General features: G+C 42.8%; 1 protein-coding gene across 4 annotated transcripts in view; it reads right to left on the reverse strand.

Annotated features, from left to right (window-relative positions):
• scube3 (signal peptide, CUB domain, EGF-like 3) overlaps positions 1-19313 on the reverse strand; it is a 259149-nt gene that overhangs the window by 139283 nt on the left and 100553 nt on the right. For all 4 annotated transcript variants that reach the window (XM_084069065.1, XM_084069064.1, XM_084069063.1 and 1 more), the window contains exon 4: positions 13440-13574. In XM_084069065.1, coding sequence (XP_083925191.1) covers positions 13440-13574 — 135 coding nt within the window. The remainder of the gene's footprint in view (positions 1-13439; positions 13575-19313) is intronic.

Genomic DNA, 19313 nt, shown 5'->3' on the forward strand with positions numbered 1-19313 from the left:
AGTGTGATGATACTACAGGCTTAATGCATGGACTTTATATTAGAGACGAGCAGTGTGATGATACTACAGGCTTAATGCATGGACTTTATCTAACTATATAAATGGCGAGCAACTTCCGCACCCTCGGTGGCGACACCCCACAGCTCTGTTATCGAATAAACAACGCACCGCCAGACCACATGTCGCCTACTGACTCGCCACGGCGGCCGCGCTGAATTTACGCCTCGCGTAGGGGACATCTCACTGTTCACTACACCTTTTCCACCGAGAAACATAATTAATTCTACTCACCAAATGTCGGACAAAACGGAAGGGGAGCCAGCTTCGTACCGTTTACCGTGCGCACGACCTCATCACCACAACAGCAGCCAGCCGCTGCGGGTTTTTTTTCCTTTTTTTCCAAACTTTTTTTTTGGTCACCATTTTCTCCAGGCACCATTTCTGGTGTAACGTCGGGTGTTTCTTTTCACCAGCCAATCACCTTTCACGTTGCCACGTCCGTTGCCACGTCGCGCTGACGTACGCTAAACAAGCGCTGCCGTGCGCAAAATGCAAAAGAGCCCAAAGGCGCGCAAAAATAAGCCGACCATTGCTTACACACAAAGTCAGACCTGGCAACGCAGCCTACGCCAATCATGTGTGAGAGATCTACAAGCTATGGGGCAGAGACGCCACCGTATCTTAGCAACAACTACAGCGCTCACTCTCATTGGTCGTGTCACGCTAAGAGCAGTCTCCAGACAATGGCATCGCAGACAGCTTGCTGTTACTGCTGTAGCCATCACAGGCAGTTGCAGCACGACGGACAGGGCGCTGTGATAGCTGCCATGTCGCTAACGCTAACCTGGTTGTCATGCCTGCAGCGGCTGTGCAATCACTTTGTCAACAATGCACGTTCGTGTGGTGAATGTCTATATTGCTGCTCAGTTCGTCCATTGTAGATGGTGTATGTTTGTGTGTGTCTTCTGGAGAACTATGTAGCTCCACAGCAACTACAGTAACTAACGTAATGGCAGGACCGCCCCGTGCAACGCATGTTACGCTGCATTATGCTCATGTAGTAATTTCAGATAATTTCGCTCCGATTAGAGCAGTGTTTATCAACCCTTTCACGCCGCCCCCCCCCCCCCTCCCCCCCCCCCCAAATACACGTACTTGATCTGGGACCCCCCCATTCTGTTTGACTCCGTTCCACAAGTAAATATTGTGAAAATAGCCGATCTACAAGCTCGAAACGCCTCACGTTGAGAGGCTTTGTACGCTTGGAGATCGGCTATTTTCTACATGATTGCCTCTTTCTTACATTCTTTGCCAATGTGGCCCATGTTTTCATAGCATAGTTTATTGACTACTTCTGTTGCAGAAATGGCCATTTCCCTTACTTTCGGTTTTTTATTGTCTCCGCCAGGCCGAAAGGCATGGCGCAAGACTATGTTTCACCCCCTGTCCGTCCGTCTGTGATAGCTAATCTCTCACATCGTTGACTTGATCGCAGCAAAATAACAGCCCGATGTGGAGAGTCAGTGAGAGCTGGATAAACGACGTAAAATGTGTCAAAAGGACTCTGTACGCCTGTCGATAAATGAACACATGACGTCGGTGGGAGAGGAGATATTGTGTCTTTTGGACAAACAGCAGCGTGGTGCTGATGTTTGTTGTGTGAAGCAGCTTAATGTCAGAGTGTTTGTGTTGGAGCGCCTCAGTGCGGCTGCAGAGTTCATGTGCAACCTCTTCCAGAGAGACACAGAGACACTAGAAACTCTGCTGGGGAAAAAAAAAACTGCTGGGCATTGACTTTCCTATGGACAGTGATCTACACACTGCAGGTATATCTGCTACACACACAACATCAAACTACACACTGCAGGTATGATGCAGCGTTTGCATTACAGCCAGCATGCCAGCGTAGTTCCCATATGGTTTCAAGGTGGGCTAAACCATATGGACCCCATGTCAGCAATGTCAGCGCCATCCACTTCAGTCCCAACTGCGATGCCCATGCAGGCTATAAGTAGCTTCTACCTGGCCCTTAGGTGGGCCCCAACTAGCCATGTTTATGTGGGACCAAGGCGGGTCCTAACTGGGTTTGCCCATGCAGCCTTTCACTGGCTTCTACCTGGGCCCTAGGTGTACCCTAACCAACCACAGTGCAGTGCCCATCGCTCCAATTGTTGTGACGTCAGGGCTCTCAATACTGCACATTGGTGGAGGAGGAGGGGCCGCAGGGCGACCGCACACATCGCTGAACCAATGGTAGCCCACGGATGTTTCCTCTGTGGATTTACAATCTGCCCCTCTATGCCACATATCATCCGCACTACAGGGTCTTCACTGACCGAGCCACGGCCCCACTGACCCTCATGACGCTACGCCACTTAAACGTGCGGCAGCATGCGCTGGGTTGCCAGGTTTGCACAGCCTGCGCCAGAAACAAGCAACCACCTTCATGAAAAAAAAAAAAACACCGAAATGGTCCGCAATGTTCCAGGGGTGTCCCCGCGCGTCCCAACACTCCACAGGGGGTCAGTGGACCATCAGGGGGTCCGCGGACCCCCTGTGGACCCCCTGAAACATAACAAATATTATTTCTTCACATTTTTTCCTTTTTCAAAAAAACTTTTCCACAGTTTCACTCCGGCGATTTGGGTCCCCCAATATACACACGGCCACGCTGGGCCCCGTGCGCGGCTGGGGTTGAGGGGGGCGTAGCCCCCCGAAACTCTAGTATTATATATATAAATATATATTTATATTATTACTTTATGTTCATTTTGACAGCACATTCTGATTTAGTCTTAGTCTTTTGAATAACACACCATTTAGTTTTAGTCCTAGTTTAGTCTTCTGAAATAGTTTATTCTTAGTCTACTCTTAGTCGACTAAATATCAAAGTCTTTTAGACTTAGTCAACTAAATTAACACTGATATTAACCCATTAAAACCGGGAAAGCATCCGTGTCATTTTAGATTTGAACCACTTTAACCATTATTTTATGCTTTGGCTATTCAAAAATAGCAGATATAACGTATATCTGCTATTTTGGATAAATCGTGAAAATGTGTGCAAATCTTTGAATATATATATATATATCTAACTATATAAATGGCGAGCGACTTCCGCACCCTAGGTGCGGACACCCCACAGCTCTGTTATCGAATAAACAACGCACCGCCAGACCACATGTCGCCAACTGACTCGCCACGGCGGCCGCGCTGAATTTACGCGTCGCGTAGGGGACATCTCATTGCTCACTACACCTTTTCCACCGCGCAACATAATTAATTCTACTCACCAAATGTCGGACAAAACGGAAGGGGAGGCAGCTTCGTACCGTTTACCGTGCACACCACCGACACCGCACGGCGACGGGTTTCGCCGAAACAACACGAGCGGCCGCCATTGCACTCTGCCCATGTCCTCCACAACAGCACACACACAGCTCCTTTGCTTAAACCCCCCCCCCCCCTTCTTACGTACCTCCTTTGTTACACCCAGGCCGTTACTTTCACTTCACTCATGTCTCGATCACAATATGTCCGTCCTTCACGTGCCATGTTCATCCCAAACACAAAAACAAACAGCCACGGCCCCAGCACAGCACGCTGCCCAGGGTAATCTGGTAAACAAACCTGCCTAGGTTCATGACACCACAGGACTCGACAGTGATGTCATCATTATGCAACCCGGAAGTACAAATACCAAGGATAGGTCAGTGATGTCAGTCGGGTTGCCAAGTTTGCTGCCAGGTTTTAAAAAACAAGCGACAGAAACAAGCAAACCAAAAAAAAAAAAAAAAAACTGCCGAAGGGGTCCGCCATGTTCCAGGGGGGTCCCCGGGGGTCCCAACACTCACAGGGGTCGGCGGACCACCAGGGGGTCCGCGGACCACCAAAGTAACAATCACTATTAACATTTTTTCCAAATTTTTTTTTTTTTTTTTTTTTCCTTTTGGACACTTTTACTCCGGCGATTTGGGTACCCCAATATACACGCACCCACGCTGGGCCCCGTGCGCGGCTGGGGTTGAGGGGGGCGTAGCCCCCCGAAACTCTAGTATATATATATATGTTTTTTAAAAAACATGTTAAACTCAAATCTTTGCTTCTGGGGGTCCCTGGAACGATACATTTTGAGATGGGGGTCGGCGGGCCAAATACATATCATTTTGGGGGACCATGACATGAAAAAGTTTTGAGCACCACTCATATAGCAACATAAGGTTTTCAGAAACCTGTTTTAATTCATTTACATTAATTAGAGACAAGCGGTGTCAGACAGTTTATTTTAACGCATTAAACACAAGCAGTGTCATGCCAAATGCCTGCCGTAGAGCAGAGAATGTATTTTTGATTTGTTTCATGTCTGCTCAGGTGACTGATAAGGGAACTACATGACAACACTCACAGGAGAAGAGACAGACAAAAACGACACCATTAATCTTCACAGAACAAGCATGTTACCGCTGATAGTGCATCGAGTGTGTGATGGAAGCGACGATTATAGGAGAAAATCAAACTAGTTCTCACGGCCTTGTACACAGAAAATGTCAACTCTCCAACACTCTGATAAGAATATCCGAAAATAGCCGATCTGCAAGCTGACAAGAGCTTGTAGATCGGCTATTTTCCAACACACGGCAAATTATAAAACCAAGGCTTGAGGGCCCGAGTAATCAAACCCCCGCCGAGCCAGCTAGAGACAAGCTTCCAATTCGTCTGCATATCTATCAGGCCAGTGTATTGCAGACAGACACTCCAGAAATATTATAAAAATTATTATTGGAGACATTCCAAAGATATCACAGCTTTCAGCGGCGTGGCAGCCACGCTTCTATCTTATTCGCCAGCAGAATTGATTGGAAGATCGACACACACGCACACGCGCGCGCACACACACACACACACACACACACACACACACACACACGGCACTCTAAGAATTTCTCATTAAAAGTGACATGTCAAGGTGCTTGGAGAGACAATCACATTACTGTGCAGCAGCACATTTATTCAGCCGATACCGTGAGTCTTTTATCGTCTTTTTTCGGTTCACATGTGGCAAAAAAACAAAAAAACAAGAGTAAAAGGCCAACGCACGAACTGACTTGCGTAACAATCCATCAGCACACACGTTCCGTTATAATTTCCACCCGCCGGACGTTTAAAAAAAAGTAGCAAACTAAAAATTATAGATGTCAAGAGTGGACTTGAACCCAGAATTCCTGTGTGCTGGACAGTCTCACGCACATGGCAGGCCCCCCCCCCCCCCCCCCCCCCCCGACTCTGTATAGAAAAAAAGCCCAATAAATCAAAAACACAAAGAAAGCGGAACGCTTTGTGGACCTGACCGGCCCCGTTCCTATCCACCACTAAGCACCTTGGCTTGCTCTTTCAAAGGCCTTTTATATTCCTTGACTGGAGGAGGAAATGTTTGGGGGGAAATAAATGAACTGTTACATTTTGGCCAAAGCCAGCCAGCCAGACAGACAGACAGACAGACAGACAGACAGACAGACAGACAGACAGACAGACATTTAGAGGGAGAGGAGAGGAGAGGCGAGGCGAGGAGAGGACTTTTGTCTCTTTATTGTGTTTTTTTCTAGCACCTTAACTAATCTTCATAAGTATTTCACGCACAGTATACATCTGCTGCTATGCTCACACACCTTTATTTGATTTTTTCCCTACATTTTCCTCCCACGATTTTTGTCGAACCCAGGACCCTTCTGGCTGTGAGGCGACAGCGCCTACCTACTGCGCCACCGTGCCCTCGCACACCTTTATGTCTTATCTCAGGTACCATGTGCAGTGGTGTAAAGTAACCGAGTACATTTACTTAAGTACCGTACTTAAGTACAATGTTGAGGCATTTGTACTTTACTTGAGTATTTCCAATACTTTTACTTCTACTCCACTACATCTCAGAGGCAAACATTGTACTTTTACTCCACTACAACTATTTGAAAACTTAAGTTACGAGTTACTTCTCAGATATAAATGATGATATTATGAAACGTACATTAACCACTTTAGCCCTATTTTATACATACAGGCTATTTGAAAATAGCAGATCTACAAGCTCACAACGCGTCGCATCGCGACGCGTTGTGAGCTTGTAGATCTGCTATTTTCAAACATTTTAGTACTTTTACTTTTGCTACTTTAAGTACATTTTTGGCAGGGTGCAGGTCTAATCACAGACAGGCCAGCAGCAGCAGGGGCTGTCATTAGGCCCTGCAGCCTGGCAGACCCCATGCCGCTCTAATTGGCAGCGGCTCTGTTGCTAACAAGCTCTAGCTAACCAGCGGGGGGACAAGAGGCTGGCAGGGCCAGGTGGTTGGTGCCACCATCTCTACTGTCCACCCCCCCCACACACACACACACACACACACACACACACACACACTCACCTGACCCATTAGAGGCTGATGTCTTTTTAATGAGAGCCATAAAACTCTGCAGAGCTATAACTGCTGCACCTCGGCCTTTATAGTATAGCTTTTTGTTTAGAGTGAGACCCGCGTGCCCACGGGGTCGCGCCCTGCCCAGTGATTCTCTTAACTTTTTTCATGTCAAGGACCCCCAGTTTACTAGAGGTGTGCATTGGCAGGCACTGCGCTCATGATTCAGTTCCATTACGATTCCACCAGGTTAACGATTCGATTCACCCGTTTCTACATTACTGCAGAACATGGCAACTTTTTCGTCCGTCAATACAAGGAGTGAGATATACTGAACAACATGTACATTAGGGGTGGGACGATATATCGCGATACTTTCTCCTGCGATAAATAATCGATATACTGCCGAAAAATATCGATATATAAAAATTTAAAAAAATCCCCCCCCGTTTGTGATACGTTGTTTTTCCGACTCTGTATTTGTGTAATGATGACTTTGAACTGTTTGGTGCTATTGTATGTGTTTATGAATTGAATACAAGGACTATATTGTGATATATCATTGGTGAAATTTCATGCAATATATCGTGATATCGCAATATATCGAATATCATGATATTATTGTTATCGAGGGCCTAATATCGCCACAGATATCGTATCGTGAGATACCCATATCGTCCCACCCCTAATAATATACATCTGGCTGCTGCTCTGTGCAATTAAATAGGGTTCCATTTGTACACTCTAGGAGTTATGGTGGTTCTTGACACTAAAACGTTTGAGTAATACTGTGCTACCCTAGAGTAGCACAGTATAACAGAACTTGGTCATTGTTTTTTTTTTCCTTCTTTTTTTATCCCACAATTTTGTTACCCCATTTTTTCACCCAGTGCCAATTGCCTAAGCTTGTAATCCTGGGCGCTACTCTCCCTCCGCCAGCCTGGGGAGAGCCCCGAACTGAGCTTCATGCTTCTTTTCAATGCATGAGTGAGTGAGCAGGCCGCTTCGTATCACCTGACGGGGTGACCCTGGTCATTGTTAACACCTTTGAAGGAATATGGCCGCTATGCATAGAGCCTACTTAACTCTGAGAAGGGTACAAATGGAACCAAATGGGCCCGTGACGGGCCCATTTGGTTCCATTTGTACCCTTCTCAGCGTTACAGAGCCACGCGAGTCCATTTGGTTCCTATACCTCTCAATCATTTTAGCAGGGGGACCCTTTGCCAGGCCCATCGAAGACCCACCTGGGCTTCCCCGGACCCCACTTTGAGAACCAACCGCTGTAGGGTCCTTTTTTTGTTGTTTTTCTTTTTGTTATTGTTTCTTACAAATCGATAACTGATGCTCGGGGAACAATTCCTTTGGCTTATTGTCCAATAACCAGTACCGTGCTGCCGCGGAGCAGAGCCCACTTCCTCCCCATTTCCTCTTCCATGTGCCTTCGCTTACACACTGCAGCGGTGGAAAGAGTACAGCCGTTTTTGTACTTGAGTAAAAGTATCGATACTTGCAATGTAGAAATACTCTGTTACAAGTAAAAAGTCTGGTGTTCAAATGTTACTTGAGTAAAAAGTGCAAAAGTGTTCAAAATATTCTTCCAAGTACCGAAAGTAAAAATACTCATTGTACAGAGTGTCCCGTTTCCCGAGGTATCAATCATTGTGTATAAAATGTATTCAAATAGCCAAAGTGTATAGTGTTGAAGTGGTTAATGTATGTTTTGTAATAATAATCTAAAATCTGCAAAGTAGGCCTAACTAAAGTTTTCAAATAATTGTAGTCGAGCAAAAAAGTACAATATTTGCCTCTGAGATGTAGTGGAGTAGAAATAAAAGCATTGACTAAGTTAACTTGAAATACTCTATTAGTAAAGTAAAAGTACCCCAAATGTTTCACTTTAAGTATACGGTACCTGAGTAAATGTAATGTAGTTACTTTCCAGCCCCTGACACACTGTTGTAATAAAGAAGCAATAATAACAAGCAGATGACTCTCCTGCTTGTTTCCGAAGCGTTATTCTCTCTCTAGAATAACGGAACAATGACAGGACGGGCTCCTCTCCGCTGAGTCTGTGTGTAAAGGCACGTCAGGAGATTTATGGAGACTTTAATCGCTCCGCTTCCCAAATGGATCTCATCTGGAAGCAATAGCAGACAATATTAACCCGCTAAGACCTGGAACGCATCTGTGTCACTTTTTGATTTGAGCTAAAAAGCATTATTTTACACTTTGGGCTATTTAAAAATAGCAGATATACAAGCTCATAGCGCGGCACCGAGTGCCGCGCTACGAGCTTGTAGATCTGCTATTTTTGAAAAATTATGATTTTTTTTTTGCAAATCTTTGAATATTTATTGTTTTAAAGCGAACAATTTTAACTCAAACCTTTGCTTCTGGGGGTCCCTGGAACAAAATGTTTTGAGTTGGGGGTCCGCAGCGAAATACATATCATTTTGGGGGTCCATGACATGAAAAGGTTTGAGAACCACTGATATAGAAACTTTTGTAGAAACATTTTTTCAGAATAATGTTGAGATTTAGAAGAATTTGTAGAATCGGCTTCAGGTCGTAAAGGGTTAACATGAGAAATGGAAGATTAACAGAGACCAGGGCGGCGCGTGTTTATCCAACAGAGGACAGAGGAGGGGGGGGGGGGGGGGGGGGGGGAGAGAGAGAGAGAGAGAGAGAGAGAGAGACAGAACAGAACAGAACTCGGATCGGCGCCTTCGCAATGGTGTCTCTGATAGATACAGACAGATACTGTATACTGGCAGCGGTGGAAAGTAACTAAGTACATTTACTCAAATACTGGTACAATTTTGAGGAACTTTTGGTTGTAACTACTTACAGTTATCTCCATTTTTTTGATACTTTTATTCTTCTTCTCTCCACTACATCGCAGAGGTATATATATATATATATATATATATATTTTTTTTTTTAACCAACTACAATTATTTGACAGCTTTAAATTAGTAAAGGACCATTTCACCCGTTTTCAACCTATCTTCATACGGTAAAATTGGTCGCTCATTATAATGAACAGTTCAGAAGCCTGCGTGACATCGCTAGGCAGGTTTGGTCATTTCAAACCAGGTACAACTTGTATTTATTTACTTTTAATATAACAATTTCAACTTCTAACAACTTCTATTATAGCATGCTAACTTTCCAGGAAGAGAAAAGGCTGTCGTCTCTATTACCTTAAAGGGATAGTTCACCCCCAAAATGGCTATTTTTCCTATCGATTACTCATCCCATGGAGACTTGAATTCATGGATATTTGATGACCGGCAGCCCTTTTATACGAAGGTTGTTTGAAAATAGCCGATCTACAAGCTCACATGTGAGCTCGGCTATTTTCAAACATTCCGGACTTTTACTTGTAACAGAGTACTTCTACATTGCAGTATTGAGTACTTTTACCTAAGTACAACATTTGAGTACTTTTTCCACCACTGGTGTGAGGACCAATTATATAAGAAGATAGGTTGAAAATGGGTGAAGTCATCCTTTTAAGTAAAACAAAAAGGGAGTACTTCTTCCAGTGCTGTCTAGCCCTTTGAAACACATGATCCATTCAAATAACAGAGCGCTTATGAAACATCAACATTGACAGTTCACTAAAGGCCAGACTCATCTCATAAAGCAGCTTCTTAAACGTGGGCTTATACTTTGGGCTATTCAAAAATAGCAGAACTACAAGCTTGTAGATCTGCTATTTTTGAAAAATCTCGAACATTTGTGCAATCTTTGAATACATATATATTTTTGAAACAGCATTTTTAATTCAAATCTTTGCTTCTAGGGGGTCCCTGGAACAAAAATATTTTGATGAGGATCGGCGGCGAAATACATGTCATTTTTTCCTTGACAAGGAAAAGTTTGAGCACCACTGATATAGCAACGATAGCTTTCAGAAAAATGAAGACATTTTGTTGAGACATTTGACAGTTACAAATGGACGCTTTATAAAAAAAAAGATTTGCACGCATTTTCGCGATTTAAAAAAAAAATAGCAGATTTACAAGTTCGTAGCTATGAGCTTGTAGATCTGCTAATCTTAATGACAGAATCTTAAAATGACAGAGATGCGTTGCAGGATTGAAAGGGTTAAAGGCTCACTTATGGCGCAACAGACTAGATCTCACAGTCTAGCAGTCTATACACACCATGGAACCAAACGAGGAACAGACTAGATCACAGCCATGGGACTGGGACCCCTAAAGGGCAGTAATAGTTCACAAACGTTTTCGTGCCAAGGACCCCCAAATTGATATGTATTTGGCCCGCGGACCCCCTCATCTGAAAATGGTTTTCTGCCAGGGACCGCCCCAGGAGAGGTGAGATTTATGTTTAACACAATGTGTGCCATAAACTATCCAGACCGTTTTTGGCCCAAATTTTATTTTTATACAAGGGGCCCATGTGGGGCGCTCTAACAAAACTTTGGGATTATCCAAGGAGTCTCTGAGAAGGAGAGGCCGGATGTCAATCCATGTCAAAAACGCTTCCGGTCGGCCGCTCCAATGTTAACTCCTTGACTAAAAGCTTAATATCTCCATTTCTTTTTAACGTGGTGGAAGCGAGCCGTTTTCGATCGGCGATCACTCTGCAATGGAGGATCGCGTTAGAAATATTATTGTTCCAGGCGTTAGTCGGGACCCTCCGCCGTCTCGCACGCACGCTTGTTTACATGCACTTCCGCGTCGGGGTTTCTACAGCACGAAACGTGTACTAAATTGTTTATACTATAAACAACATAAACGTTATAGGGTCATTGTAAGTACATTCATATATGATAGCCTTTCCATAGGAGTAGCTATCTATGCTATTTTCCTATAAGGGGATTTTCATTCTTTCCAAAAAGAACATAAACAGCCAATGGCATATTAACTTTTATGTAATCTTGAACCTACTGTATAAGGCAACTAAAACAATTATAAAGGTTGTTTGCTGTAGTAAAGGCAGAAGTGGTGGAAAGTAACTAAGTACATTTACTTAAGTACAATTTTGAGGTATTTGTACTTTACTTGAGTATTTCCCATGTCCAATACTTTTACTTCTACTCCACTAGAGACAAATATTGTACTTTTACTCCACTACAACGATTTGAAATCTTTAGTTACTAGTTACTTTGACGATCTTGATTATTATTACAAAACATACATTAACCACTTCCGTACAACCCTATATACATTTCGGCCACTTGAAAATAGCCGATCTACAAGCTCACAATGCGTCGCATCGCGACGCATTGTGAGCTTGTAGATCGGCTATTTTCAAAAGATGTGTATACATTTGAAAACTTGAAATGGGACATTCTGCATAATGAGTACTTTTGGTACATTTTGATGGCAATACATTTGTACTTTTACTCAAGCGCATTTTGAATTCCGGACTTTTACTTGTAACAGAGTATTCCTACATTGCAGTATTGATACTTTTGCTGAAAAAGTGCTCGAAAGGCAGTGTGTTTGAATTGCCCAAGCCCGGTTGGCAAAAGTGGATGTGCCTGCAAAAACGCCAGCATGGAATCCTTGTGTGTGAAACAAGGTGACTTTATTATGGGGTGAAACAGCAGACAGACATGTAACCACATTGATCTCAGAGGGAATAGATTTTGAAGTAGCTCTGAGACATTGGCTTTGGTTTCCTTTGATGTTTACACTGACTATACTAACTATAACACCTTGGACCAGAGGCACACACACAGACACAGATAGCTTTCATCATAACGTCACTGTCGGAGCAGAAACCTCTTATCTCTATATTCAAACTTTATGTGTTTTTTCCGTAAATTCATGCTCTACTTTGTCGTACACAAGTGTCACGCTAAAGTAGCAAAAAAAGATCTACAAGCTCACAACGAGTAAATCGGCTATTTTCGAATAGACACAGGTTATTTTTTTCCCCCATTTCCTGAAAAGTCACCATTTTAATATGGACATACGAGGTGTTTCGCATAGAGCGATGCATTCATATGCATATAGAGTGATGCAACATAGTGGCAGAACAATGCAAGGAACCAACTGTGCTGGACTTGACTGATTTGTACATTATGTGATCAGGATTCATCCGTCAGTTTTTTTTCTCTGAATGATTAACCATTTAAGACCGGGAACGCATCTGTGTGTAATTTTTACATTTCCTTGGCTATTTTTTGAAAAATCATGAAAATGTCTGCAAATCTTTGAATATATATATAATTTTTTTAATGCATCATTTGTAACTCAAATCTTTGCTTCTTGGGGATTGTACAAATGTCTTCTAAATCCTTTTTTGAAAAAACCTTCTCATGTCAACCCCCACAATTATATGTATTTGGCCTCAGATCCCCATCTCAAAATATGTTGTTCCAGGGACCCCCAGAAGCAAAGATTTGACTTTTTTTTTACAGACTCGGTGCTATTTCCCGGTCTAAATGGGTTAACTGGCTTCAACAGTTTGCAGGAGTGGCCCGTTTTGGCACAACATGCCACAAATCATGAACAGCAGCAGCACCAATTGCAGCACCAATTGCCGTGATACTTTTGCACGCACATTCCCACTAAGGTCATGTAGGAAATGCCACCCTTTTTTTCAAATTGGCCTCATGGTGGCGCTATAACAGGTCGCAACACAGCCCTGGGTAGGCAACCTGGCCTGGCGGGTATACGTGCTCCGAGGAATGCACTTTCCAAGTTTATCCTTGTTTTATTTCTTATTTCCCCCCCCCCCCCCCCCCCCCCCCCGCCACACACACACACACACACACACACACACACACACACACGACACATCTACTCATTTGTATTTGCATATTTCACTGCATTATTCATGACAGGTCAAGACACGATCCAGCCACAGGTCAAATACACTGCTAATGAGCAACGTGCAGAAAACCTGGATGTGTGTATGTGCGTGTGTGTGCGTGTGTGTGCATGCGTGCGTGCGTGCGTGCGTGCGTGTGTGTGCGTGCGTGCGTGTGTGTGCGCGTATGCGTGCGTGCGTGCGTGCGTGCGTGCGTGCGTGCGTGTGTGTGTGTGTGCTAACCTTTTGGCCTCTGTATGCAGGTGTGTTGATTGTCGCTCAGGAAGAATCCGTCTCGGCAGCGACACTCATAACTCCCCATCATGTTGACACAGATCTGCTGGCATCCACCGTTCCCCTCGGAGCACTCGTCCACGTCTGCAGGAACACATTTCAACAACAATGTATTCACGTCCACATTGAGGAGAGCGTGCAAGGACACACATATTAAAAGGTACAGTTAAGGTCACGTTTACAAAATCATGGTTTAACCCATTGAGACCTGAAGCCGATTCTACATGTCTCCGAAATCTCAACAGTTTTCTGAAAAACGTATGTTTCTGTATCAGTGGTGCTCAATCTTTTTCATGTCAAGGACCCCCAAAATTGTATGTATTTGGCCGTGGACCCCCATCAAAATGTTTTGTTCCAGGGACCCCCAGAAGCAAATATTTGAGTTAAAAATGTTCGCTTTAAAAATATATATATTCAAAGATTTGCACACATTTTCACGAATTTTCAAAAATAGCAGATCTACAAGCTTGTAGCGCGGCACTCGGTGCCGCGCTATGAGCTTGTAGATCTGCTATTTTTGAATAGCCCAATGTGTAAAATAATGCTTTTTTAGCTCAAATAAAAAAATGACACAGTTCCAGGTCTTAATGGGTTAAGGTCACATTCACAAAATCATGGTTTAAGCATGTCACTCAGTACTCTATGGGTATAAGTGACAGCGTCTCCGGCTGCCAATTATAGCAGAGACAGCATAATACTTTGCCGGCCTTTTTGGGCATCCCAAGTTGCTGAAACCCTCTAACAACCAGTCTGTGGGTATAATGTCCTCGGCTGCCAAATATAAAAGCAAATAGTCTGCACCTATAGCCCAGCACTGAGATGGTAAAAAGGCATAAAGGCTTCCTCTATAGGCTAGAGTCAAAGGAGTCAGGCTATCTCTAATACAGACTCTTCTCTGGACTTTTACCTATGGTTTAATACCTATCAAAGATGTCTGGGTCAAACTGGGCTTGTTTCTGCTGGTACAAAACTGTCTACAAGTACATTAAAAGCTACTGTAAGGGACAGTTTGAAGTGGGAAAAAGTTGGATTGCTTCTTCAGTGAACTTTTGTTTTATGTCATCAGGAGACTAAAACAAATACATTTCCCAGCTCTTTTGTGCAAATAGTGTTTGTATTGTTGATGGCATTATTGTGTTAATGTCGTATACTATGTTGATGGATTGAATACAAAGGACCACAATAGAAACAAGACCGCAGGACTTTTTTTTATCCTTTTAGCTTTAATGTCAATGTTCTGACTATTAACCCATTAAGACCTGGAACGCATCTCTGTCACTTTAGATTTCTGTGGCTATTCAAAAATAGCAGATCTACAAGCTCATAGCGCGGCACCGAGTGCCGCGCTATGAGCTTGTAGATCTGCTTTTTTTGAAAAATCTTGAAAAAAATGTTTTAGATTTTTTTTCCCAAAACTGTTTTTGTAAGAATCGCCTCAGGTCTTAATGGGTTAAAGTATTCAATCAAAACGCTTGTCATCCTGTCCCTATAGTTTAATTGCCAATCCAGTGGATGCTCACCTCCCCTCCACCAATCAAATGAAAGGGAATCAATAAAATAGCCAGGTAAACGGTTCATCAGTCGAAATGTTTGTGATAAAATGCCAGAGGGGGGGGGGTTTGCTCTGTGCATCAATGCAGCGGTTCTCAACCTGCGGGCCGTAAGAATAGTGCACGTGGGGCCCCAAATAATTGGCAAAACACTAAGATTTTCATGATAATATAATATTAACAAAATATAAGAGATGGGGTGGGGAGAGAAAGTGTGTGTGGGGTAGGATAAAAAGCGGTGAGAATCAACCTCGAGTGCACACACACACACACACACACACACACACACACACACACACACACACACACACACACACACACACACACACGCGCACACGCACACGCACGCTCTTGTACCCCTGCTCCAGGGCCCGGTAGACCCCGTGCGTTAATGCACCATGCTGCTCTGCTACTAGGGGGGTTGGGGTTCCTTTACAGATACCGCGAGGGGAAATTCAGTCGCCAAAGACAGCACAGCAGTTAAGCTACAGATTACAGGGCAAGAACGGGTACCGTAGATGCAGCAGGGCAAAAGACAATCACCGTTCAATGCAACACCGTCAATAATTGGTCAAATAAACACAACAATATACGGAACCCAACACAATGTACACCCTCAGCAGTGCTTGTTCCTCGTTCTTCCTTTAAAATCTGCTCGTGCACTTTTGACCCGTTAAAAATGTCATTTTAGATTTTTGCGTTGGCCATTCAAAAAAATAGCAGATGTACAAGCTCACAGCGTGTCATTTCGTGCCGTGCTGCGAGCTTGTACATCTGCTATTTTTTTAGAAACATCTTGAAAGTGTGAGAACTGATTCAGAAGGCATTTGTCGAATCGGCCGCAGGTCTTAAAAGGAGAATTCCATTTCCTTACCTTTCTAATTTCTCTGTGTAAGAAAGGCCATGATTACACAGGTGTTGTCAATAATGATTACTCAGGTGTTCTTACTTCCAGTTAATTGTGTATCATACCAGTCCCTTAACAGGCAGAAGGGCCTTATTGGGCAGTTGGATATTGGAGCCCACCTACTGCAATTATAATGTATTGTGTTCAGGTTAATACAACCCAGAGTGTCAGTCTAGTTTTGTTTGCCTCCAGTACAGACCTCTGTGCAGTATGCGTCATTCCTGATAAGTGAGTACTTTATGTTGTAGGTTTTGTGCTTCTGTTCTTTAGTTAATTCAGTTTTGTGTCATTGTCTGAAGTGACAAACGTTCCATCTTTCCATGGGGGCATTGTTACTTTGTGCTAATGTGTTAGTTTGGTACAGTGTTGCTTGAAAAATGTCATAACTCCCTCCCGAGTCCACCGCAGCTAAAAACCCGAGCGGACGGTCCATGCGCTAGATCGCGTCTTTTTATTGCTCAATATTTTGTTGCTGTTGTTGATATCTGACGTTCAGTCAATGACAGAAACCTCTCCTGTGTTTGTGTTAGATGCACTCCTCCCTCAAGTCTCACAAGACGAGATTTCACCCGTGATTTCAACCAAGTCAGCTTGTAAACACTATGACGACCGATTTGGGACAAAAACACTGTGGTGACGTTTCTGTCATTATGAACGTCAGATATCAACAAAATAATTTGAGCGATAAAAATAGGCGATCTAGCACATGGCCGTCTACTCTGGTTTTTAGCTGCGGTGGACGCGGGATGGAGTTATGAATTGTTCCTACAGTACCACTCGTCCTAGGATATAATATCATATAAAGGTAAGGAAAAGGCTAGCCCGGAATTCTCAAAAATTCAAAAAATTTAAAATCTTCTAAATCCTAACCGTTTTCAGGAAAAACGTATGTTGGTACAGTGGTGTGATCAAAACCTTTTCATGTCAAGGACCCCCAAAATGATATGTATTTGGCCGCGGACCCCCATCTCAAAATATTTTGTTCCAGGGATCCCCAGAAGCAAAGATTTGAGTTAAAATGTTCGCTTTAAAAAATATATATATTCAAAGATTTACACACATTTTCTCAATGTTTCAAAAATAGCAGATCTACAAGCTCATAGCTTGTATATCTGTATATCTTAAGTGTAAAATAATGCTTTTTAGCTCAAATCTAACAAATGACAGAGATGTGTCCCAGGTCTTAATGGGGGAATGGGTTAACTTTGCCCAACACTGTTCACCTGGCTGCAGAGTGCAGGGGTGTTTTTTTTCCACGTGGGTGAGAGTGACAGGATGACACATTGTTGTTGTCGCCGTGGAGACGGCGGTGTTGATGGAGAGTGACACACCGTGGAGGACCAGGACCATACTAAGAGGGTCACGGGGGTCATCCGACAATAACACACTTATCAAAGCAACACAGTTCTGTCTGCTTAGCCGTCTGTGTGTGTGCGTGTGCGTGTGCACGTGCGTGTGTGTAGATCAGTGGTTCTCAAAGTGAGGCATGCGGTCCCCCTGTGGTCCTTGAGGGGGGGTCCCCAGCTAAATGAGCAACACTTAAACACTTAAAGGAACACTTCACCCATTTCCCACCTTATCTTCATATATAATTGGTCCTCACTAATGCCAAGGAATCTTATTTATAGTAGGGTCCAAAAGTGAGGTTCTGTGACCATCCTTTGGCAAGGATGGTTTGACGATTGATTTGACCTCTATGGACCCTTTAGAAAAGATTTAGCCCCCAGGTCCCTCTCAAAAATCCCGGCATTTTTTGCTAGACAGCCAAATTCAAAATGGCGCCCGGCACCATCTCTAAAAATTAACTTTTGATCTGGATGACCTAGAATCATGTATGAAGGCACTTTTCCATACAAGTCAACCATGAGGATTCCAAATCTGACACAATTGTAATTGTCAGACCTCGTTTTGACTCCACCGCATGGTTGACTTGTATGGAAAAGTGCCTTCATACATGATTCTAGGTCATCCAAATCAAAAGTTAATTTTTAGAGATGGCGCCGGGCGCCATTTTGAATTTGGCTGTCTAGCAAAAAATGCCGGGAACATATGGTCAATATGTTTTCAAATGTTTACTATGTTTAATGAATGTTTACAATGTTATATATATATTTTTTTTTTATTGTGCATGTATACTTTTGAAGGTGTTGATATAGAGTGTTACAGAGAGTTACAATGTGATATAAATGCATTGTGAAAACATTACAGCATTGATATGAAAAGCAAATACTTGTACTTGAATACACATGTCTTTTTTTAAGCATGAACTTTTGTATATCCTTTTATGTAATGACTCAAATAAAAGTTTCACTGAGCAACATTTACTTGTAGTTTAGTGATATTTAACGTGAAGTATATACTTTGACTCAAGTACTGGGGTTGATTACTTTGTCCACCTCCGATTCCAGATGTGTGGACAATAGTCCATATTTGTGCATTAGTGGTTGCTGTAAAATTCAAATGCAAGTACATTTTCAACTAATCATTTCCACAAAGACAAACTATCCTTTAACTTACTTTGTGGTGAATTGCCTTAAATGTCCTGTTCCTCTATACTATTTATGGAAATCTGCTTTCTCCCACAACCCTGTGGGAATGAAACGTATTCAGAAAAGTAAAATGTTTGGATGACTTGGCCTCATGGCAAAATATGTTATTTAGAGTATGTGAGAATACATTTCACAGATAAGTCTAACGTTCTGGGTTGGAGGAATTGGATTTTACTCAAACAAGTAATTATGTATATTCTAAACTAATCTCAAGCCGTCAAGCTAATTCAGATAACCAAGCTTACAGCGCGGCACTCTGTGCCACTATGAGCTTGTAGATCTGCTATTTTTCACAAATGAAAATGTCTCTACATAGGACTTGAAAGGTAAATGCCTTTAAGTGAAACAGCATATAGCTGATGTGCACAGCTGGACAGAGGACAACACCTTACATGTGATTGTGAACAAACGGTTATAGGTGTAAAGTAATTAAGTAAATTTACTTGAGTAGCTACTGTACTTGAGTACAATTTTGGGGTATTTTTTTTTACTTTACTGGAGTATTTCCAATTTTCAATACTTTTACTTCTACTCCACTACACCTCAGAGGCAAATGTTGTTCACTAGTTACTTTTTAGACTTTGATTATTATCGCAAAACACACAAACTACCTCAGCCCTAAATGTATTTCGACCATTTGAAAATAGCATATCTACAAGCTCACAATGCTTCATGATGCGACACATTGTGAGATTGTAGATCTGCTATTTTCAAAATATTTGTATAACATTTTTAACATGTGAAATGGGACATTATGAACAATGAGCACTTTTAGTTTTGTACTTTCATTATATTTTGACACCAATACCTTTGAATT

This window comes from Gymnoscopelus microlampas (genome assembly GCF_963454915.1).
Source record: "Gymnoscopelus microlampas genome assembly, chromosome: 10".
Classification (NCBI taxonomy): Eukaryota; Metazoa; Chordata; class Actinopteri; order Myctophiformes; family Myctophidae; genus Gymnoscopelus; species Gymnoscopelus microlampas.